The 24,464-nt window shown below is 36.6% G+C and overlaps 1 protein-coding gene across 10 annotated transcripts in view; it reads right to left on the bottom strand.

Moving 5' to 3' along the window:
• Nucleotides 1–3,212: 3,212 nt before the first annotated feature.
• Nucleotides 3,213–24,464, bottom strand: part of Atpalpha (sodium/potassium-transporting ATPase subunit alpha) — a 387,348-nt gene continuing 366,096 nt past the window's right edge. For 6 of the 10 annotated variants that reach the window (XM_071597529.1, XM_071597526.1, XM_071597525.1 and 3 more), the window contains 12 exons: nucleotides 24,084–24,282; nucleotides 22,393–22,504; nucleotides 21,153–21,478; nucleotides 20,288–20,536; nucleotides 19,927–20,065; nucleotides 19,033–19,175; nucleotides 17,270–17,526; nucleotides 15,053–15,147; nucleotides 12,143–12,317; nucleotides 11,437–11,567; nucleotides 11,247–11,348; nucleotides 3,213–8,945 (listed from right to left, as the gene is read on the bottom strand). In XM_071597529.1, the coding sequence (XP_071453630.1) occupies nucleotides 8,825–8,945; nucleotides 11,247–11,348; nucleotides 11,437–11,567; nucleotides 12,143–12,317; nucleotides 15,053–15,147; nucleotides 17,270–17,526; nucleotides 19,033–19,175; nucleotides 19,927–20,065; nucleotides 20,288–20,536; nucleotides 21,153–21,478; nucleotides 22,393–22,504; nucleotides 24,084–24,282 (2,049 nt within the window). In that variant the 3' untranslated portion in view covers nucleotides 3,213–8,824. Of the gene's footprint in view, nucleotides 8,946–11,246; nucleotides 11,349–11,436; nucleotides 11,568–12,142; nucleotides 12,318–13,617; nucleotides 13,713–14,425; nucleotides 14,521–15,052; nucleotides 15,148–16,556; nucleotides 16,652–17,269; nucleotides 17,527–19,032; nucleotides 19,176–19,926; nucleotides 20,066–20,287; nucleotides 20,537–21,152; nucleotides 21,479–22,392; nucleotides 22,505–24,083; nucleotides 24,283–24,464 lie in introns of all 10 variants that reach the window. The other 4 variants (XM_071597530.1, XM_071597522.1, XM_071597521.1 and 1 more) reach the window with 3 other exon arrangements.

The raw sequence follows: 24,464 nt of genomic DNA, 5'->3' as shown, positions 1-24,464 counted from the left end.
GCCAGATATATATTGGGGAAACACAATAGGATAGAGATTGCGACAGAAATTTTAAAACTACTGGGCCGGGAATCTTTACAAATAAGGAGATAAAGAGGCAGACTAGGTGGAATGTTCCACATACTTAAGGGAGAAAAAACTGGGGAAAAATTAATGAAGGGCGAGGGAAATTCTGTGTATAGGCAGAAGGTAAAATTCCTGGTGCTAAAAAGAACTAAATAAAAAATTGTCATTTCTTAAAAAAACAATCTTTGACTGAAACATTCTACCTAGAAAATTATTTGAGCCCTCCGCAATAAATATAAATAAGATATATAAATATGCAAAAATTTGATTTGATAATTGCATGCATGTGTAATATTTATGCATGAATAAGAGGTTTGTCCAATAAATACATGAACTGAGGCCATAAAAACTTTATTTTACAAAATATAGTCTACATTGATTTTGTTTCCTTCAAAGTACTCTCCATTCGCTGCTATGCACTTATTCCACCTTCTTTTCCGCTGTTCAAAGCACCCTTGGAAGTCCTTTGAAGTAAGGCTTTTTAGTTTTCTCGTGAATGATGTCCACATCTTCCCAGTAATGTCCCCTCATCACATTTTTGCATTTTGCAAATATGAAAAAGTTGCAGGCGGCAAGATCTGGCGAATAAGGAGGACGATGATTGCATTTTTGCCAGAAACTGGCGAACAATCAATGCTGAATGTGCAGGTATATCGCCAAGGTGAAGGATCAATCCATTATGTGTGGTTAAAGTAGTGTGCACAATTTATTTTCCTAAATTCAGTTCATCAGCTATCATTTGGACATTTTTTGACGATCATTAAGGACACGGGACTGCACATGATCAATGATGTCATCAACACAGGTGGTTGAAGGTCAACCCAGCCTTGCATCATCTGTAACATCTTGTTAGCCATCTTATAAATGCTTAATCCACTTGAAAATGGATGTTTTCTTCACAGCATTATCACCGTAAACAGCTGTCAACATATCAATAATTTCTTAATATATTTTACCGCACTTCACCAAAAAACTTGATGTTGATTCGTTGCTTGGTAATTTCATCAATTTCCATTTTCGACAAACAGTAAAAACAAGGATGACAGAAACTAACACAACTGGTACCATACGCACAGCTTGATGATCAGCCAAGCACAGATGGCTCATTGGGTCTCAGGCAACTAGCGCTGCTAGTAGGCAGGGCTATAGTCTGCGTCATGACCACCAAATTGCACCAGTTCGTGTATTTATTGCATAGACCACGTATACTGAGGCAAGATACTAATAGAGTGAAATAAGCACAGTGAAAGATGCAGTGCAAGTATATGGAAAGTTTATGATGGAAGGGTGAAATTGCTGTGCTGTGGAGGAAGGTAAAAGAAATGGCAGTAAGTAAAATAATAAAAAATTGTTTTGCAAATGTTGAAAAGGTATCCAATTCATTTGATTGGAAGGATATGCGATTTAATCACAATCTGCCGACTGATATTGTTCTTGTGGTGGATGTAGAGTCAGGATGGGCAGTGCTGAGGCGAGTGAGATAAGGATACCCATTATAACCTGCTCTTCTCAATATATATGCCTGGGGAGACATACTGAATGGTTGGGGGCAAGTGTGCTCATAGGTAGGGATTCCATTAAATCAGAGTAGTGGCTACTGAAGCTTTTGTTAGCCAGTCACCCAAAGTCATACTCTCAGTGCATGAGATAATTAGTGTGATAAGTATGGGATGAAAAATACTCATGGGAAAATGAAGGTAATAAGCTGGAGTTTATACCTATTTATAGGGCATATAAATGAAAGAAACATCCGTTCCATTTCTCCTATATCTGACATGATAGGAATTGAATCATTTGGCATTAAAATGGGAATGCAGATTCCCATTTTAAGCCAAGGAGAGGATCAGCTATTGTATAGAGCTAATAGCGTTCTTCCAGGATCATCATGCTGGGATCTGATCAAAATAATACCTAGCAGACAACCAATCACATGTTACAATTAGGAATGGTTCTAATTGAATCTTCATCAAAAAATCTTAATTTTTCAGAAATAATCAATGGACAGTGACATTTTATCTCAAAGTAACAATGTTACTAATATAGCTTTAGGGTTCTCAAAGAACACGATCATTTTTGAGGTGGTATTGAAAGAAATCAATACTCTCAAATATCACTAAGTAATGTAAAAAGGTAGAGGTCAAGAATATTATAATATAATATCAAGCCTTTTCCTTATTAAATAATTCTATAATCATCGGTTAACTTGGGTGTTGATATAGTGTTTCCAGTATTCTTAATTTAAATATCTTTCTTTGGTAAAATGAGTAACGCTCATGCGATTATACTGGTGTACCCAATGGCTATGTTCACAGGCACTCTCCATAATGGCTGGACATCCTATAAGGTTTACTTCCTGAGATACAGAAATGCATCACCGTAATCTGGTATTTATGATCCCCATGTGGAACCTGGTATTTGCGATGGTAGTCACTGGAACCCACTTAACACATAAGTCGTTATATGTTTAGCCCATGGATTGAATGGCAGCAACTGCCTTCACTCAAACAATAACTTACAAGTTTTCAACAGAAAAAAGTGAATTGAAACCAGATATTTTTATTCCGTCAGATACACTCAACTGCAACTTTAATGGCAGGTATGATAACACACTAGAATAAATTTTCAAAATAAGACATGAAGCATGAGTTTTAAAATATTCCTTATCAAAACTCAAGGTCAATAGAATCCCGACTAGTAATCTTCCTTCACTTCCTGAGGAAAAAATGTGTAAGGAAATCATCACAAAGGTATTTCCTGCTCTTGCGAGGAGCATGATTTTGTGTGTTCAAAGTGTATTTAATTGATTGATTCCGATTGTGCAGTTAGAAAGTATTACCATATTCCGTTTGATCACATTTAAAATGAACCTACTGGTACATTTTGTTGATCATATAATAAAGAGGTCAAAAAGTATTAACTTCACAGTTTCGTAAAAGAATGAGAATAAATTACACTGACAATTTATCCTTTCAATTCATGAGGTTTTACTTTGTGCCTTATGGTATTGGCAATGAGAAATTAAACAAATTAACATTACAAAAGCAGCATACACAAGACTATGGTGATTCTAAGGGGGAATACGATTGTGCCAGGAATTTTAACATATAAGGTTGCACACTTTAATGGCTAGAAATATAGACAGCAAATTTAGATGACAGCAAAAATTTATTTTTTCATTTGGTCTTTACATTGTAAGTAGAACTGAATTGTTAAAACAAATTTATATACTACCTTAAAAGCATACTCAACAGGTTCTTTAAAATATTCCCTCTCAGAGGTAATCGAGTTTTACTTTCATAATCATTGGCAGTAAGTAATTGAGCCATTTTGGTCTATTTTTAACTTCAAAAGGATCCTAATTTTCAATTATAACCTATCCTCAAATATCTCAGTGAGCATGGACAAGCTACAGGAACAAACATTGGTTTATGAAGCAATAAAAAACTCAACTAAAGCACCATTACTCTAAGGCTAGCTTTTTGTTTGATGAGTAATACCTACCCAGCTCCCCATCAATTGTACTAATGGTCATCATTAAAAAATAAAACGCATTCTTGACTTTTAATAATTATGGTCCTTTCAAAATTTCAACTTATGTCACAATTATAGGCAAACTTTTTTAAAGTCAGCATTGGACAACTATACAAGGTTTGCATTTAGCATCACCAACAAATAAAATTAGCATAAGGTAGAATTGATGGCTAATACTATTAAATTATTCTGCGAGTTTCAATTCAACATTGTGTTCTGTTGATTCAGGTCAAGATCATAAGCAAGATATCAATCATAGTTAAACTTCAAGAAGAAACTGCTAGTTACCTTAACTCTTTCATTATTGTACAACTCATTCATTTAAAACATAGAAATCAACAGAGAAAACATGCAACAGTCATTTGTCTCAAATTAACAAAAATATTTTGGGTACTCTTAATAATTGTATTGTTCAAATTATTGTCTATTTTGTATCCATAATTTTCAGCCCCATTATAGCTTGAAATACACAAATAATACAGTTTCTAGTGAACACACTTAAAACAATTACGGATAAAAAGACACAACAACTTACTTTCATTCCAAATCATTAGTATTAGACAACCATCCATTTGGATCTTCATTTGGATAGCTAATTTCTAACAATGAATATTCAAGATTTATATGTTTAAGAACTTTGTTTATTATTAACACCCAAACTTTAGACACTTTTTTACAGCTTGCTCTCTAGCCAATACAAGAAGGAGGTGGAAAGTTCTAACCCAAACACAAGTTAAAAATCAGTTATTGAAAGAGTTCATATTTAAAATATATACAATCAAGGTGTTAAAAAACAACTTTCCAACCACTCCCCTTTTAAGCTGGCACTTGGAAAAAGACCACAACTGTTCTCACTCTTCCAAAACGAGCCCAGCCGTTGGCCCCCAAGAGGGACGAGCAGTGCAATAATCGAGGGCATTCATTCGTGGGATGGTCAGTGGGGGGAGAGGGTGGGAATGGGGTGGGAAGGGCGGGGGTGAGGAGGGTGAAGAGGGTGGGATGAGTGGGCTGGCCACAATCAGCATTTTTGTGCAGAGAGGGCCAACAAAAGGCGCGAGGCGTGGAGGAAGCTTCCGCACCCCCAGGCATGCCCCGTCCACTGACAACAGAAAATTCAACCACCACCATCACCACGGCATCCCCACACCCACCCACCTCCCGCCCCCATCCATACACCACCACCACCCTTTGAAATCAACTCTCCTTGATCGTCCAGCATATACTTCCACGTTGCGCTGCTGAACCGTCATGCAACTCATACACACTGATGGACATGCAACCCCAAAACTACTACTGCAACCAAACAATCACCCATCTCCCTCCCTCCATTCCCCTCACACTTTTTGATTGCTCTTGCCCACTCCCTCTGTGGAAACTTTCTTGTAACTTATTTTTTTTTGTTTAAAGAGATTTTTTTGCTTGGGCTCCATGCCACGCTTCACAATACTCCTGGCTCTCTCTCGCACTCTCCACTTGCACTCACACGAATGCTCCTCTTCTCTCTCTCGCTCTCTCCTTTCAACTCTCAGACACACACACTCAAACATCTAGCCAGGTGCTGTGGGAAAAAAACGAGGGGCATTTTTTATATATTTCATTTTTCACTTTCTCTCTCTCTCACGCACACACAACATATGCCTGCTGTACACCGACCCCCAAGGGCCATCATTCCTCAGGGCAGTGCACGCCTCTTTGCCATCGACACAACCAGACCCACCCACTCCCAATCCCACTTCTAGTTCCCTGGGCCCTTCGATAACAAAGACCAAACGGGTAATAATCATGTAATCATTAACAACACGGTTAGACTAACCTAATTTTTTTTACACCTAAAATCTACGTATCCAGTTTTTTTTAAGCTTGGGTATTTCTAATCTTAAAATTCAATCCTTACACCAGACTTTGGACCGTTACTCTACTTTCTTAAATTTCGAGCCGGATTCTAAAAGCCCTACAGGAGAATCAAAAGAAAAGCCTAGGCGGTTTACAGTCTTCTGTAAGGAAATAGCATTGAACAAGATGATACTGCTTGCAACAACTTCAAATGTGATGGACAGGGACCAGTCCACACCAAAGCAAAAAGGATGGATAATAAAAAGTGAGGACAGTAAAATCAATGGGATAATCAATGAAAGCTTAAACACTGAAATTTTTCAATGAATGTCTGATATTCATGTGTGCATGAAGACTCATTTCACTACTGAAAAAACACCTTTGAATAAGGCAACTTTACTGAACTTCGGAATGTCATCAAAGACTACTAAGCCAGGTAGGACGTCCGTGATTCTCTTCGGATGACAGCAAGCAGGTGCGGCCAAGAATGCTGGGAAGTTATCAGAGGAGGATTGCAAGAATCTGCCTCTAATTCTCTTCTCTCTTTGTCTCATATAGCAGCTGAATGGGGCAGAGTTGGTAAAATGGTGACTAATGGGCCACAACCAAGGTGGAATCATGTCAATTATTAAAATACAACTCACACTATATAAATATAATTTAGATCCCCATCCACAAAATAAATCAATAACATTTAAGTCAAACTTTGAAAAATGCAGCTGATGGATGATGTACCTGAGATGCCCACTGCAAAACATGTAAATCAAGTCACGTTAACTTAAAAAAAAGTGAGAATTCTTTGCCGAAATAACAAAGGGGTGATGAGAGTGGAGTGGCTTAGATGTGACATGATTGATACTTTTTAAGTTCAAAAGCGATGGCTGAGGGAGGCCCGTATTTGAAATAAATGACTAACGGCAGTGGAACTCCCCACGAGCCACATCCCCTCAAGCCTTGTACATGATGATGGGCAGTATGACAAATCTCCCCTAATCGAATTAGGGGTGACCTGGTTTTAACACATAAGATAACTTATTAACCCCCTTTAAAAATGCCAACGCGATGCACTGTAGCTTTTCCAAAGGAAGGGATGCATACACACAATTTGAGAAAAAAATGTACTTTTTCCGAGTTTTAAACACTGCACAGTAAAACCTGGCAGGCAGCAAGAGTAAGTTGGAATCTCAGGGCTCCAAAGAATGAAAGGTGTTTTTAAAAGGCGAATTGTTAACTCAAGAGTTAGGCAATTCGACCAAGGCATTGGCCTCGCATTCCCCATCCCACATTACCTGTAAATGTTCTGAGAGAAATGGGATACATGAAAATGCAGGCTACAAGATTAAATGACGACTTCAGGCTCCCACTGCAGTGTTTCTGGAACAGACATGTGAACACTCATGATTCAACTGAGCCAATACAGATGTTATAGGATTGAGAAAAGGGCTTTCTCAGACCCTGTTACTGCAATCTTCACACCAAGTGACATTCAAATATCCATAACCTGGAGTGGAAGTCCTAAGTTGAAATTGCAAATAAACCTAGAAGGACATAGATTCAGAGAATTTAACATTTTTTTTAGACTATGTCATTCCTGCACAAATGTAGACTAGTCAGTGACTCAAATTTTTTGACTCAACTAAAAATATCTTTATGCTGGTCACGTTGATTAAGAGCAGAAGGGAGAATGGGGAGACTGCTGCTGTCAAGAGTAGCACAAGCAGGGGTGAGCCACGTTTGTATGCTGTGCCACGACTATTCTTTGAGCAAGGAGAATAGACTGCCTTCAGAGGCAAAGAGGGCCCAGGGAAGAAGGTATAATCTCAGGCTACTCTTGCCATAATGCACACTACAGCACTTTTTGTATTTTTTGGACTTTGCCAGATTTTGAGGCTTTTAACTTTGTACGAGGCAGTACATTGAATCATTACACCTGTGACTTCTTTTTGTTAAACTTCCAAGGTACAACTCTAATATATGAACATGTGTATGTGTATTATATTTTCATGTATAGATATTTATTTCTTCTTAATATATATAATTTCTTCATCAACTCAACTTGTTCAGAAGATTTCTTTCAGTCCAAATTTCTGTTCCTAAACGGAAGCACACCTTCAGATCCATTTTTTGTGTACTTGATAACGACTACTGTACTCTGAAAACATGCCCGACGATCCAGAGGAAACAAATTTGGATTGCTGGCTAAACTACTGAGAAACCATCAAGGCCCCTACTGACACAGTCGCTAGGAAAAATGCTCATCTGAACCCTGGACTGCACATGCGATAAAACCTCAACACCTCAATAACAGTGTTATAACCCTGATCTAAACAAACTAAAAACAAGTTTAAAGTATAGATATAACAGCATTATCATATACATCTTGCAGATTTAACCAAAACTCTTCCTCATAAAATACATGATGATGAAACAGTCTAGCATTTATGCTGCACGGGTGAGATAAAACCACTTAGCATTTGGTTGCACTAGCACCTCTCTCTACCCCATTCTAATGCACCTTCAACACACACTGGCCCCACAATGGTGACTACTCCACAGCCACCCGAAGCTGGTGCCATACTCCCGAGTCCCTTCCTGGATGCCACTACGTGGTGGCCCAGTTCAGTGGACCACAGGTGGATTGTTGGCCATCCCAAGCCCCAGTCTCGCCTGGCCGTTTGCCAGCTTGCCCATTGTCGGTCCATTCGTCCATAGTAGTCCCTAGTGGTTGCCTACTAAAACGTGGCTCCAGCAAAGCGTTTGGTTTTGATGATGTTCTGAGAGATGGGAGAGGAAAAGGGTGAGGTGGGTGGGGGTGCGATGTGTGGAGGGAGAGGGTGGGAGGAGGATTGGGGAGGGAAAACTCGGCTTGTCACCATGTGGGAACAAAAAAAACAACACCAGCACAGTGGTGCAAGGCTCAAAGGAATGGTGGACATTTCTTTGGGCAAGGGTCTGGTGAGGGTACCTAGGTGAGGTGAGAGGGGTGGAAAGGGTGATCTTGGGACAAGTAGAGACGAGTCCAAAACTTATGGGTACTTGAGGAGCTTATGCTATTCTGAGGACTTGGTGGGAGGGGAGTTAAAAAAATTTTAGATTTTTTGTGATTTTTTTCAACACCGAACATCACTATTGTGTTTGAGTGTGTGTGTGAGATTTGGGGGGAAGAGGGTGGACTTTGCTGCCAGCGAGGGCGAGTGGGTGGGGGGGACCGATGAAGCAAAATCACAACCGCCACAGAGATGCTGAGACTTCGGCAAGGCGGCGGCAGGCAGGCATGTTCCCCGGCCCATTGCTCTCCCGTGGGCCACACCTCACTCAACCCTTCCTCCCTCCCCCCCTCCGTCCCCTCCCGGGCCTCTCTCTCTCCTCCTCCTGCTGCTGCTGCTGTGGCCCTTTAGTAGTATGTCTCCTGCTCCAGCCAACCACCAGGGTTCCGACGGAGGTAGAAGCGGCGGCTCTCATCATAGATGAAGATGGCAAGGGAGAAAGGCAGAGCTGGGAGCCACCAGGCAAACCTGAAAGTATACACCATTTTAGTCATAAGTTCATCCCGAACCACCAATGCTGTAATGCTGAGTCTCAAAGGCCCACTGCTGAAAGAATGAACTTTTTCCCATCTAAATACCCTCCCGCCTACACTAGGCGGTCTTAATTCAGAACTGTGTGGCATGGAAAGAGATTGTATGTCAATAGCCCTGCTGAAACTTTCTGATGGGATACAAAGAAACAAAAAAAAACTATGCCCAGCATTTCTGATTGATTGCTGAGCGGATGAAAGTTATCACCTCACCCACTCCCTCACCCCCCCCCCCCCCCCGTCAACCTTCCAACTCTTCATTCAGCACGTGTTTCTTTGACAGGCAAAAGCAATTACTAATATTACAGAGAGAGAACCAATAAGAGAGAAAGATGGTAGACTGGAGAGTCAGGTTTGAATCGGGCTAAAGCTTAAGAATAACATCAGCTAACACAGTTTGCACAACTTTCTGGGACCGAAATCTTTCTGGAAAATTATAAAAGTAGCACGAGTGAAGAAACTGACTCCCTTGCTCTGAATATTTCTAGTCAACTGACTTTGTACTATTTGAGCTGTACCCTCAGCAATCAAACATCTTAATTGAAGACTAGTTTGTGATTATTATCTAGTTCAACTGTCCCACAGATTTTTATTTCCTACAGAGGTTTCCTCACTACCCAAACTTCCTAGCCGCAAGCCATTATCATCAAATAGCTTTCCCAGAATATAAAGAGAGAAAACAGCAATATACATGCATACCAGAGAATTGCCAAGTCAATGTCAACACCACAAATGTAGCCAGTAGCTATTTTGTCTCCAAATTATTCAAATCAAGTGATCCTGAGTACTGACTGAGATGATGTGAACACAAATTGTCCCTGAGGAATAATATACCTGGAATTTTTATATTCTGCTGAGCAATAATGAAAGTTTCCACAGCACATAGAGTGTTGACATCGACTAAAAACAAGCAACATGTATTACACATTAAAATATACACTGCATAATATATGTCAAATTAAATGTTACAATATTAATCGGAGGTGATATTTTCTAAACTATTTTATAGCCAGATATGTCCGTCCGCCCCCACCAACTAAGATTAAAACCCAAAATCAAATTGAACCAATTCTTATTTTTCTATCTCCCCTCCAAAAAATATTGGACCCCAACAAAAATGTATACTTTTCTTAATTCCATACTGTTATAATTTAATTTAATTAATAATGTATTTTGAAAGTAATGTAAACTGTACCTAGCATTATGAACAAGTAGTTTACTTGAATTAGTAGTTATATGCTAAGATCACTAGAGATTATGAATGTGCTGTACTGCTGTTAAGTGTGATATTGTTATTGTTCAACCATTTCAATCCCCCGCCCCCAAATTTAATTATTCATAATGCAAAATTATTTAGCAGATTGCATCATGACTTCCCTAAATAGACATCCCTGACATAATAAAAATGGGTTATTGTGTCTTTGTTTCTTGGATCAACCAGTTCTACAGATAAGAACCGAAACCACAATGAAAACAATTTACTACAAGCTTCAACTTAAGACATGTGTATACTAGGTTGTAGGTTCTGCCCACTAAAAATTTTGTAAAATGGTGTAATATCCACTACAGTATAACAAAAAACCCATAAAGATAGTAGATATTAAAAGTATTTTTTACTTCCTTACAGTTTTATAATAATTGGAAGTAATAACGGCATTATTACGATTGTATCAAGTGGGCCATTTTCTTAATTTCATTTTGATAAAATTAATAGACATTTTCCCTTTACTTTCCTTTATTATATAAGAAGCCTTTATTATAGAAGAAGTACTTAATACTTTTTAATTTTCTCATTCTTTGCACTTTAAAGCTAGCTAGCAGAAATCCCCCGCCAATATTGGAATATAAGGAATCTTGTAACAACATAGATATATTTCAACTCATTAATAAATTGTTTTTAATTTGATATTTTGTGATGCCATTCAGTCAGATATAGTTAAAAATTTTATGCAATATTTTAGAAACTAAATAGACAACACCTTCACTATGCTCACTATGTTTTCAATTCCAATTGTATCAATGGTTGAAATAAAAATACTTTGTGTTTTCACACTAACAGTCATATCACCAAGACACTCATCCAAAATTACATTTCCCTAATGTGAACATAAAGTTTCATTAAGGGACAGCTTAGTTATCCCTCCTAAAAATAGCTCTTCTTGATACATCTTACATTGGTATTTAAAAAGACAAGCATCTCATAAACTAACATTACACCAGATACATTTGTGATACTCACTTCAATGGGAACATTCTCAATCCTTTGTCCATTCCAGGAGTGTATGAGAGGAAAGCAGCCAATGCAGTTTCAAACAACAGTCCAAAATTCAACACCCAGTTCCTAGATGAAAAACCAAAGTTAATTAAAATCCAGTCTAATAATTATCACTCAAACTATTCACTTGGGCAAGAAATAATTTATAACATACTTCATTCCCTGATGAACAATTGAGTTTCGTCGGGTTTTGCAGATAATTAAGTCAGCCCACTGTACAATAACAATGGAGGCAAAGAAGGCTGTGTGGCAGGTGTACTCGAGGGTCTTCCTGTCCCGATAAGTCTGGAAGTAAATTCAAAATCATGAACAATGTCATCTCTAACTCAAGCGATATTTATACACACCAAACATGCAAGCACATACTTATTCTGATCATTGAAAATAAAAAAAGGATGAGAAATTCCAAAGAAACTGCGGGAGATGCCGCAACAGTAACTTTTAACGGAGTCATCCGCTAATGTGCATTTCAATGCAACAATTTCAGAGTGTAAAAATCATTCGCCTTGACTGGGATCCCAGTCAAGGCGAATGATTTTTACACTCTGAAATTGTTGCATTAAAAAGGATGAGGACCAAAGACTAAAATGGGGTACACTGCACATCCCCATTTTATTTGTTAAGGTTAAAATTCAATCATATTAATGTTGAGTCATTATTTCACTGGTCTCATGAATTGTGGTGACATAACTTGATGTTTTAATCTTAAAAAAAACTAACAATCCAAATGATATTTCCTCCCTTTAATCACAACACCTGTCATAACCATGTTTACCACTTCCTCATGGTCATGTTTGAGAATTTTAGAATTTATAATGAATTAAGATCTAATTTACTTAAATCAAAATTATTTTACATACCCATTCTTGGCCATAGGAGTCAGTCAGATCATTAACAGCCTTGGAATCCCATTGCTTTCGAATTCCAAGGAGTTTCATGGGCAAGAAACCATTCTCTGCCATGATTACGAAGTATACAAAGAAGCCGGCAGCTGCTTGGATCATTCCAATTTGCCCATAGGCCATGGAAATTAGCCTTTGTAGAAAAGTTGAAAAGCAGTGTTAGCCTTAATGATCATCATTGTAGGTAAAGAAAATTGAATGAAAAGTGACCAAGCAAGCTACTTATGCTGATTTAAACTGTTCTAAATGATGTATCCATGACGACTGTAAATTTCATGATTATGTTTTCATTATGTTTATATGATGATTTTTTTACTTAAAATTTGTGAGTTTAAAATTTATGTAACAAGAATTACTACAAGCAAGCTAATAAGTATTACATACCAAACCAACTGTTAGTATGAGGAATCAAATAGAAAGTTAATACTTACATATTCATAGACTCTTCAGAGCTAAAGCCTTGAGAAGTCTTACATTAGATATTACAATAATTTGACACTCCACAAAAATTTGTTTAGTATTAATGTCCTTTGCACTTTGAGCTCAATATTTAGCATCTAAATAATTTACTATAGGCTTAACACAAGAACAAATATGCCCTATGTACAGGATTGATTTTTGTGAATTTTAAGTGCCAACATCAACCAGAATTTAGTATTGCTCCCAGAAGCCACTTCTCAATTAAAGGCCATATTTTTTAAGTATCAGTGGTAAACACATCTAAAATAATCTATACATCTAACACGGTGCACCACACTAGGCATTTAATAATCAAAAAGTTAAAATTATTGCATTTTAAAAAACAAAAGTGTTAATTCACTACCAATAAAATAAACAACATGCGTTCATTAGTAAGTTAGCTCAAGTGTTGGAAGCAATACTATGACTGAGGGCATAATCCTTCAAGTGAAAGTTTTTTTTCTTCTTTTAGACTAACTCTTTGAAGGAAGATTCATCAAACGCTTCCTCATCACCCAAGTGCAAAATGTACAAGTGAAATCACACAATATTGAAAAGCACATTTTGAAAAAAGATAATAAAAGAATAAAGTTGATAAAAGTGTTAACACAAAAAATGGGAGACGTTCACACACAAATCTTCCTGCAAAAAATAAACTTCTGCTAGGTTGGAATTGGGATAGAACTAACCATTAGCTAACACTGACGACACCAAACTAACACACAACGATGAATTCAGCCTTTAAAAAAATCACCAGCATGCACTTCTAGCTAGCTAAAACACACCTTGATACTTGTTAAAGCACACTGAAGAGGCTAGGCTTGTTTTTGGTCGATTTATTTGAGGATCAAAAACACACACACTACAGCCAACTGTCAACACACAGAACAGCCAATCTAGACCTAAATGTCCATTCCAAACAATTCCATTCCTTTGCCCCTTGCCGTCAAAAAGAGGCTTCAAGACAAACCCACCTGCGATTCACTAGATTATCTCTGTACGGGTCGCGAGGGCGCCGTTTCATTATGTCAGACTCTGGAGCTTCATAAGCCAGAGAAATAGCAGGAACCTATAGGTATATAGGGGTATGGGTGTGTCAACAGGAGTTAGTAAAGTTAGAGGACATGCAGTGTAAAATCCTCTGAAACGGGTACTAGAAGTCTCCTAGCTAAAAGACCCTAGAGAAGTATATTCAAAAATCATTATCACTGTACTACTAGAGAGAGAAAAATTCTGTCGCACTAGTAGTAAATCTGCCATCATACCATAATAGGAATGAGATGAGGAGAAAGAAGATAGATATAGAGAGAGAGAAAGAAAAGAGATTGGGAATGTATTTGAATAGAGCGGAGGGAGGGAGGAGGAGGCACAAGTATGCAATGATAATGCCATCAGGGAGATGATATCAGTGCAATGAAAATATCAAGTGATGTCAACAAATTAAAATACTTTGCATGCTGGAAATAAAAACAAGGAAGCTGATGGATTTAACGCATTTCATAATGGATCATGAGTCAACTAAATAGATCGCGACGGAGATTCCTACTTACCTTAACATGAAAAACATGCCAATTTTTAAAAATCGATACATTAATGAATAACTATCTGGTAAGTACGGACGAAGGGAAAGCAGAAGTTTAACAATTGCAGAGCAACTGCATTCTAGACAAAACTAAGTATGCCGTTGCTCCCTTAACAATAAATATTTAATACCAACACCATACTGACAATAATAGGAAGGTAAAAATAAAAAATAATAGCATCAGATGAGAAAAATGTTACCTTTCGTTTACAAGTTTATCTGTGAAAGGATTTCGGGGCTGTCGCTTCATGATATCAGATTCAGCTTCTTCATAGGCCAGGGAAATGGCAGGGACCTAACAAAAATGGCGTGATACGAGGAAATCAAAAAGTAAATAAAACTGAGGTAAAACTCAAGGAGACAGAACAGGGAAATAAGGGTTACATTAGCATCTTCTCGTTAAAATACGCAGGACCAAAATATTGCAGGGCATACAAAGCAATCAAGCAGCATTGTGCAAGGTCAAAAATGACGATGTTTTTGAGTCAGGAGGGGGATGGGTGGGGGTCAGGATTTGGTAGACAAGTATAGTGGTCACAACAACATAAACGCTCACAAAATCCAAAGTACATCAAATATTATTCAAACCATATCTCAGAGAAATGCAATCCTAGCATTATATCAAATTCGTTTTTAGTTTTTAATGTACAAAAATAATATTCACCATTCAGAAAAACCAAACTTTTTTTAAACACTCAAGAGAGTTACTGATTCTTATTTAGGGGTCAAAAAATATGGGCACTCTTATGTCACAATATCCACAGTTAGTTTTTCAGTCAAAGGGGAGGGACACATCAATCATGATCAAACCCCAATGTTTTTTCTACCTTTGATTTACTAATTTGTCAACAGCAGGATCTCGAGGAGGTCGTTTCATGATGTCAGCCTCTGCTTTTTCATAGGCAAGTGCAATTGCAGGCACCTGAGGGTTAATGCCTTTATGACTACTATTTTTCCACAACACAAATATTCAAAAGTTCTAGGAAATTTAGCTATTGAAACTATTCTGTCAAATTGAGAATGACATATTCTAACCAAATTAAACCCATTTTAGAATAATTAATCTCGAATCAATTAAGTATTCCCAACCGAACACTTCAAAACAGTTTAGGATGAATAGTGAAAGAAGGCAAAATACTGTCATGTTGATCAATGACAACTACTGTTTTGCACACTTTCTGTGACAATCATCCTAAAATGGGAAAAACACTAATTTATTGCTAAACTTTTGTCTAAATTTTCAACTTTTATAACCCCAATATGAGCTCAGCATTTGCAGCAATGACACCTTTAAAGGCAAGCACAAATTATAAACATAAAAACAAAAATGAAAATGTTTATTTCTACTGTATTCTCTGAGTATTAGACACTAAGAAAAACCATGGAAATACCAATTCAATCCATTACTCCTTTAATTAACTCCAGCACTTGGTTCCTGCTAAAGGATAATATACAATCTGAAAATAAAATATGGAATATAAATAGGGTTTCACATGGACCGTTGAGTAATCAAGAGAGACTGTTGCTAAGACCAAATGTACTATAAGTTTAGCATGCTACTTGGTATCAAAAGTTAAAAGATAATAAATGTTTAATCACTTGCACGAGCTAAGATATTTAAAAAATTGTATAATTCAAAAGCTTACAACTTGGCATTGGAGCACTGGGAATTTACTTATGCATATATTACAAAAAATGACTCTGTTTAAAACTTACCAGGGGCACACTTAGGGGGATCTAAATCATCTTTGAAAGACCAATCAAACAAGAGGAAGCCAATCAAGCATACAGTAAAATTGTGCTGTAAAATTCATGGATGTATGCATGCATAAAAATGCTCCAATGTATGTATTTTAGTCAGTGGAATTATTAAATGGGTAAATTTGTTTATCATGTTCACATTACAAGTCAAGGTTGATGCATGGTGCTGTCTTTATTTGCCCTCCAATGGCATCCTGTTCGGATGAGTTTCTTTGGATCCAAATGAAATATGGTTTGCCAAAAAAAGGAACTTTACTTAAAGAGAAGTACTGGCAAATTTTACTAAAGAAATCAAGATTTTTAACGGAAAATATTTGGAAAATTATTTTATCAATGGCAAACTATTCACCTGGCTCAATTGACTGTGGTGAGATGAGATGTTAAACTGGAATACAGCTGTCTAGCCATACTAAGCATTAGAGTATTGAGTATAAAATACTGAATCATGAACTTCATATGTCTTAACGAATTGCCAGTAGCTGCATACTTAGTAAGGTGCATAGAGGGAAAAGAAAAAAGAAGAAGAAAATTGAAGAGCATCAACCCATGAGTTTGTACATGCCCGGTTACCTTTCATTAACCAATTTGTCTAACCACGGATTACGTGGTCGTCGCTTCATTATATCTGATTCGGCTTCCTCATATGCCAGAGAAATGGCAGGCAACTGATGATAAGAGAGAGACAACAGACCTACTCAATGGGATTATAATGAAATTCACAATGTTTGACTTGAAAAACAAGTATGAAAATCAATTTAACCCCAGTGTTTCTCCAATGAATTTAGTCAATTCTTCTCATTTATCCAACAGAAAAAATGAAAAAGACACTGGGAATCTAACATTCATTAAAACATCCCAGGAAAACTAGTTTGGGCTCAGTAATACATTATTTAGACGTTATAAATTATTTAAATTAGGTCTTAGCTTCTTAAAATGCCTCCTAGGAATGATTACTAGATTCATTTAGGGCATGTTTATGCATTTAAAGAAACAATGATTTAAAGAAATCATTTAAGGGCTTTGAAGTTTCAGGCAAGTATTTTATAATGGCTGGAATTAATTATTAAAAACAGTTTCACTTCAGTAGTAATAATCTGAAACAGAACATCTTACATCATTTAGAATAAATAACTCAAATTACTGCACATGAAGAATATAAAGTACTTCTGTTTGCTAAAAACAGGTTTCATAAATCCTGAAAATTTTATTAATTTTTATATTCTAATAAATGGATAGTCAAATATTAAGTACAGCACTTCAATATTAAAATACCCATAACTTACCATGTCAGTTCCCAAATCAATGCAAAGAATTGTGACTGTGCCAAGAGGAAGAGGTACGTCAGCCAAGATGAAAAGCAGGAAAGGTGAGATTTCAGGAATGTTGGAAGTCAGGGTGTAGGCAATGGACTTCTTCAGGTTGTCAAAGATCAGTCGTCCTTCCTCAACACCAGTCACAATGGAGGCAAAGTTATCATCAAGCAGAATCATGTCAGCAGCCTGTTTGGATACATCTGAACCAGCAATACCCATGGCAACACCTGCAAAAACCCCAAAATGAAGTTTATAACCAGCACCAAATTTATGGATTCAATGCTTAATGCTTTCACATTGCCGAAGTCCCTTCAGGACAGAAGTGACTACTGATATCTTGGGAGTGAATATAAAGCAAAATATGACCCCTTTTCGAGCTGTAGCGGGGGTCAGAGGAAAAGTGTTCACCTGGAGGAAAATTAAAACTTGAGTAAACCATTATTTGCAAGAACCACATTAAAATTGTTTAACAAAATTATGAATAAAATATTTCTCGGAGCAAATTTCCCCTTTGAAATTTTAGTTCTTGTGACACAGCATGAAGAAAAATACTTTTAAAAATCTCATTTTTTGTCAACAATTTTCATGACAGGCTTAACTAAAATTGTAACATTACATAATGCTCTAAAGGCAGTGGGTGAATGCAGAAGAAAATATAAAGAAGTAGAAGAATGAAAGGTGTAGTATGACATGGGTACTTATTATTGCTTGACCTTGTTCACAGACAAGGCAGTAATTATGTTATAAGAAAGGTAAGAATGGTCATTGGTGAATTCACCGAGGAGATTCCATGACAATGCCAGTTACTTTGGAGAGGTATCAAAAAAGAACAGCCTTCGAATTAACAAATTTTAAGAAAGGATAATAGTTGGTACTTAGAGGATGGAAGACTATTCTAAGAAAATCAGAGGAACTTCACAATTAAAAAAATATTAATTTTGAAAATTTGAATAAATTGAACCCCAGATCTAACATTACAGCATAGTGAGTTCTGTCTTGATGAATTTCCACACATCATTTACATAACACCTAGGCACAACGGTGCAACAATTTTTGGCAGTAAAATTCCCTCAGTAAAGTCAATGTTGCAAGCAAAGGTTTTATATCGTAGGGAAAACACTTATGTTCTGACAAAAAAACCATGGGTTTGTCAAGCAATGACCAATCAGAGAGAGCTCCATGTATGGAAAGCCACTCCTATTTACAGTGGCCAACCCACATTGGATTTCACTTTGACCTGAAGATGCCTCCGGGACAGGTGACAAGAAAGTAATGTCAAGAATGATAACTTATGTACAGAAACCCAGAAGAAGAGCACCTTAAATTTTACTATAATTTACTACACCTACATGGCGGCAAAGGAAAAAGATCATGTTCCCCAGCCCTAAATGTGGAAATTTCACACTATTACGGACTTATCTGGCAAAACCAGCCCTCCTCACCGATCGAAAAAAAGGGAACAAACATTATATTCCTGTAAGAATACGTACAGGCTAGCATTGAATACTTGTGAAGCAAAAGGGAACATTTCATTATTGAAACAATTTCAATGCTGTATGTAATTTGAATCAAAAATATTACAAAAATACAATATCAGCATCAAAATTTCCCCTCCAAATGCCATTTTGCCATATCATTATTAGTAAATTTTTTGCCAGTCAAATATTGTGTATCTAGAAAGATTCTAACTTAAGATTACTTGTTATATTATTTACGAAAATACTGAGGCTTACCAATGTCAGCTTTTTTCAGAGCGGGAGAGTCATTCACACCGTCACCTGTCACAGCCACAATTGCTCCCATTCGCTGACACCCTTCAACAATGATGAGTTTCTGCTGAGGTGAGGTCCTGGCAAACACAATTTCTGTATGATGCCTGTGAAATGAAAGAATGGGTTTCAGAGCCAATTTCTTCCTCCAGGACACCTGCGATGAACATAACACTTTTAAAAAATTTAGGCAAACCTTTTCGTACTCCAGTTAGGCTTTGATAGAATCATTGGAGAAAAGGGATTTCCAATCGCAAGGAGTGAATAACAAGAGTGAAATCAATTAACTATATTTATGAAATTGAGTGAGTTTAAACTTTTCCAATCTCCGATACGCTGATGTGTGAATCAACTTCACCCTATGATTCAGGAGACGAAAATGAAGCTTCTTCATTTAAGTAGATCTGAATAATTAAATTTATTCTGTGATTTCATGAAATAATCAAATTTTGGGGATCTAGAATAAAACTCTGCAATGAACTTCTAACATGCCACTTTTATATTAAGGACCATTTATCATTCATGAAGGACTATCCTGAAATTATGAAACATGATATCTATGTAGAAACAATGCACACAAGCAAAGCATTCATGAAATTAAGGGGCTTTCATAAGATAATGAAGTAACTGCATTAAAAACATGTTTTTTTTCCAGAATTGGACATTATCTCTTTCCCTTTAAATAATTAGAAATGAGAGGGGAATTTATGGGAGAAATTATAACATGAATTCACACTAAAAGTAACTTCAGAGAAACTTCATATCCAAAGCATCTCTGTGAAAACCTTTTAGGACCAAAAATCTATGCCACTATTGACTACCAATTGATGAGATTCATCGTGGATGCAATCAATTTACCTTAAAATTTCATCCAATTGATCAGAGGACAATTCCCTCAACTCAGATCCGTGAACAACGGCTGCCTTAGCTTCTCGGGGATTAACTTCAGAAACTGGGATGTTCAAACGCTGGGCAATATCTTCAACAGTTTCATTTCCTATAAAAGAAATAGCAATCAGGAGTAAATACAACACATGAGCTCACTTTATTCCTAATGTGATACTTCAATCTCAAGAAGATTTGGGAGACAGGTAGAAGGCTAATGAGGTAGTACCACAGTTATATGTGAAACCTGGGCATGCATCTACACTGCAATCTCCTCTTTCATACTAATCATTAAAGAAAAACAGACGAAATCAAGCATTATAATCAAACTTACCTTCAGAAATAATTCCTACAGACTTGGCAATAGCCTTGGCAGTGATAGGGTGATCACCAGTAACCATGATGACCTTGATACCAGCAGAACGGCACTTGGCAACAGCATCTGGCACAGCAGCTCGAGGGGGATCAATCATAGACATGAGGCCAACAAATCTGAGATTTGAGATGGGGAAGTTAGGATCATCACAGTCGAAGGTGAAGCCCAGGGGGAACTTGTCAGATGGCAACATGAAGTCACAGAAACCTGTTCCAAGAAAGAAATAAAGTTCTCATAATTAGCTGTATTATTTTCATGGTTAAACAAATTAATAGTGATCCTATTAATAGTAACAAATAATGATGTGGTTGGTTAAATTGTCCACCCTTGCCATGGACCAAAAGGTTAAATCATTTATAACACTAAATCCCTGCTAAATTGGCAACTGGACTTTCCAGATGATTCGTAACTTGTCAGGAATAAGATGTGTTGAGCATAACAAGGAAAACCACTAAGGTTCAAACTCATTCAAAATTGTTCAATTCCAGCTTTATTGTGAGCATGAAAAACATGACCCATAAAAATGAAGGGATTGGCAAAAATTATCATTTTTTTACTTCAGTCAACCTTATGTCTCTGAAATATGCACCACACAGCACCTTTTAATGGAAAATAGAATGGACATTTATCAATCCATTGTCATTGCTTCAAATATCTTTTTAAAAGATTCCTTTAATGACATGAATAATATTGCATGAATAATTTTAAGCAACAATAACCCCAAAAGCATGTAACTTTAAGTGGGAGATGCCAATAATGTACAATTCTGAAGTTACAAGTCATTAATCCAATAAATATCAACAAGAAATGCTCCCGATCTTACCCAAAACTCTCTCTCCAAGACCGCCAAGCTCCAAGTAAGCATTATTGAAAGCCTCTTTCATTTCCTCATCGAGAACCTTTTCCTTTCCATTTATGAATATGGTGGAGCACCTATCCAGGATACGCTCTGGGGCACCTTTCATCACAAGCAAGTGGCGTGGGTCATTTGTTTCTTCGGTCTCATGAATGGACACCTGGTATTTATTGGTGGAGTTGAATGGAATCTCACACACCTTCTTGTTTCGCTTTCGGATATTCATTACATCTCCAAGAGCCAATTCCATACATTTCAGAAGAGCAGCCTCTGAAGCATCTCCATTAACTTCCCTGAAAGCAAAATATGAACAAATAAGACACACGCACTGGACCTGCCCAGACTTACTTCAAAATTACAAACACACTAGGTGGATTAAAAGCCATCTGCATGGGAATTGAACCCGTGACCTCTGGAACGGCACAGGCTTGTGGGGATTCTGACTCTGCATATAACAATCGCAATTCTCTCGAGACAAATGAGAAAAATTCATGCATATTGCATATTATTTACAAAAAGATTACGGCAATTTTAACAAGTTTCCGGCTGATTTTCAGGCTACCCTGGGGATGAAGTCATGAAAATTTAGAATCCAGATTTCTGCTAAAGACAAAAATTTTCTTTATCTGTATTCAAAGAGTGATATATTCAGAATACATTCCAAAATAATTTTATTTCACAGAATACTACTTTTCTTCATTACCTAATTACCAATTTAGTTTTCAGAGAATTTTTTTGTCTTCTCATTTAAAAGAAGGCTTTAAGGAAATAGAAATGCATGCATGTGTATGGTCCATTACACAATACACAAATAGTAAATAAAGGGAATTACATTCAAATGAATTTAGAATTAAAATTTACATTTACAGAAAAGAATTTCAAATAAAATTACATTAAATTACTATCATTGGGTTTGAATCAAATTAAGCCAGTTGACACAGGTTCCTTCAGCTGGCATTGCAGATGAAATTTTAACATCAACAGGGTCTCTGAAGGGGACATGCAGAATTCTACACTTCATCACATTTTAAATGCTACAATTTCAATGAAAATCATGGCTACTTCCACACACAGCCATATATGGGTGAATAAATAATGAAAAATTCACTGCTTCATAAATGAAAAGCACAAAAAAAGCAATAAACTTATCCAAAGTGGTACACAGGTATGAAAGATATGATGACAAAGTAATTAAAGAGAAACTCACTTTTTAAGAATTGGTACACCATCCTGGCCTCCCTTGAATTCAGCACGATTGCAGAGGGTAGCAATACGAGCTAATGCCTTGAAACCTGGGCTTGTCCTGTCATACTGGACTCCTGTAACAGTAAAGTGTGCATGAGCAATCAATACAAAAAACAGTGTAACTAGTTGATGTTGACCTAGAGAAGCCAATGCAATATCTTAATCAAAACAATTCTCTAGTCTCCATTGAGGAGTTCTGTTTGCTAACTTGGAACTCAAATTTCCTGTTAACTTTATCGCTGAGAGTAGATTGGAAAAGTTGGATAAGGTCATTTGTGCCACATAAATAGTTCTGGGTCAGTATTCACAAGAAGGAAAAGAATTTCCCATTGATTATTTGAAGTAATTTGATTACTTACTGGAAGACTTTAAATACATAAATAATCATTAATAGGTAGATCCCTTGCATTCCCTAGAGTCCCTAGTGTAAAACTACAAAACTACACTAGCATTCCGACCAAAAGTTACCATTTTCCTTCACCTTTATCCAGCTAGTTCACTATATTCTACATCATTGGGGTAACAATTTTTGGCACCTCTATAAGACAATGAACAAGCAAGCTTTAATAACCCTGATGCATAATTCTCTTCAAAACATTTTGAGCCATTTTTATCATTCTCAAATTCCTCTTACAATTCAAAAACAAGTAATAAAAAGCAATGTTGATCCTCCCCAGGTGAAATACGATCTCTGCTCTATTTCTTGCATCAACTTCATGATCATCTACGAGTGTGTCTTCAGATCTGGATTCTTCACAGTTTAAAAATGAAGCCCACAGAATACCATAGCCAATATTATAAGTAAAATTACAGAGGCAAATTACAGTGAATATCATAAATTCGACTGAAGAATACAATACTCATTTCAACATTTTTACAAAAAAAATCTTAAAATTGTCATATTCTTTCATTGTCACAACACATTCTTGATATCTATACTCACTGTGATCAACAGCTAATTTTTTTTATTATTAAATATTACAATAAACAATACAGGTAACAAAACCATAAAAATGCATAATAAATCATGATAAATGGTTTCCCATAGATTCTCCTAACAACTATCATGTAAAATACTGGCAGAAAAGACAGAATCCTGGGGCATGTTTTTCAAAGCTACAAATTCATTTACAAGCCTGTGGAAACAGTCCTATGGAATAAAAACTTTCAAATTCTCTTACTAAGTAATGTCGACAAGTTGCAAGTTCTGCACCATTCATTACAATTTGATGACTCTGTACGTGCAAATTACAAGGATTTTAAGCCCGTATCTTTTGTTTTTTAACCTTCTTAGAGGTGCCCATTATTTAGGGTTGAGAAAGAAGCTGAATTTTGACATTAACATCGATTATGTCAAGTTATCACATGTATGACATGTGCTTGAAGCATGAAATTAACCCTTTTATCACTATAATGTTATAAAAAGTATAGGAAAATCCCTAGTTTAAAAAATGAACTCAAAACAGATCACCAAAATATGTTTGCTCTGCTATTGTACATATTCAATTAGCTATTTTGCAAGAACTTTTCACTAACAAATCAATTCTAATTTTGGGCATGGCAAAGCAATTTGGGAATAGAAAAGCTATCCCTGAGACACTCAAAAGTGAATACATTGAACCCTACTGAAGAAAGAGAACTGAAACAACTCACCAGACTGATCTTCAGTGGTATCAGCTTCAATGATCTGATTGTCAAACCACATGTGGGCTACAGTCATCCTGTTCTGCGTCAGTGTTCCAGTTTTATCAGAGCAGATTGTGGAAGTGGAGCCTAGAGTTTCCACAGCTTCCAAATTCTTCACCAAACAGTTCTTGGAAGCCATTCGTTTGGCAGTAAGGGTCAAACACACCTGTAATTGTGAAATTGAACCTTTACTAAAGATGAAAATTCCATTTAAAAAAACCAAATTAAAATGCAAGAATCCCATCATGAATGCGTACAAATTTTTTCTGTTGGTCATTAAAGCTAAAATATTATCACATTTTTTAGTGAAAGTTACTCATTTAATATGCACATTTGTGCACAGTGGAC

This window comes from Hetaerina americana, unplaced genomic scaffold (genome assembly GCF_022747635.1).
Source record: "Hetaerina americana unplaced genomic scaffold, ioHetAmer1.1.p SCAF_9, whole genome shotgun sequence".
NCBI classification, from domain to species: domain Eukaryota; kingdom Metazoa; phylum Arthropoda; class Insecta; order Odonata; family Calopterygidae; genus Hetaerina; species Hetaerina americana.
This window is presented reverse-complemented; position numbering and strand designations above follow the sequence as displayed.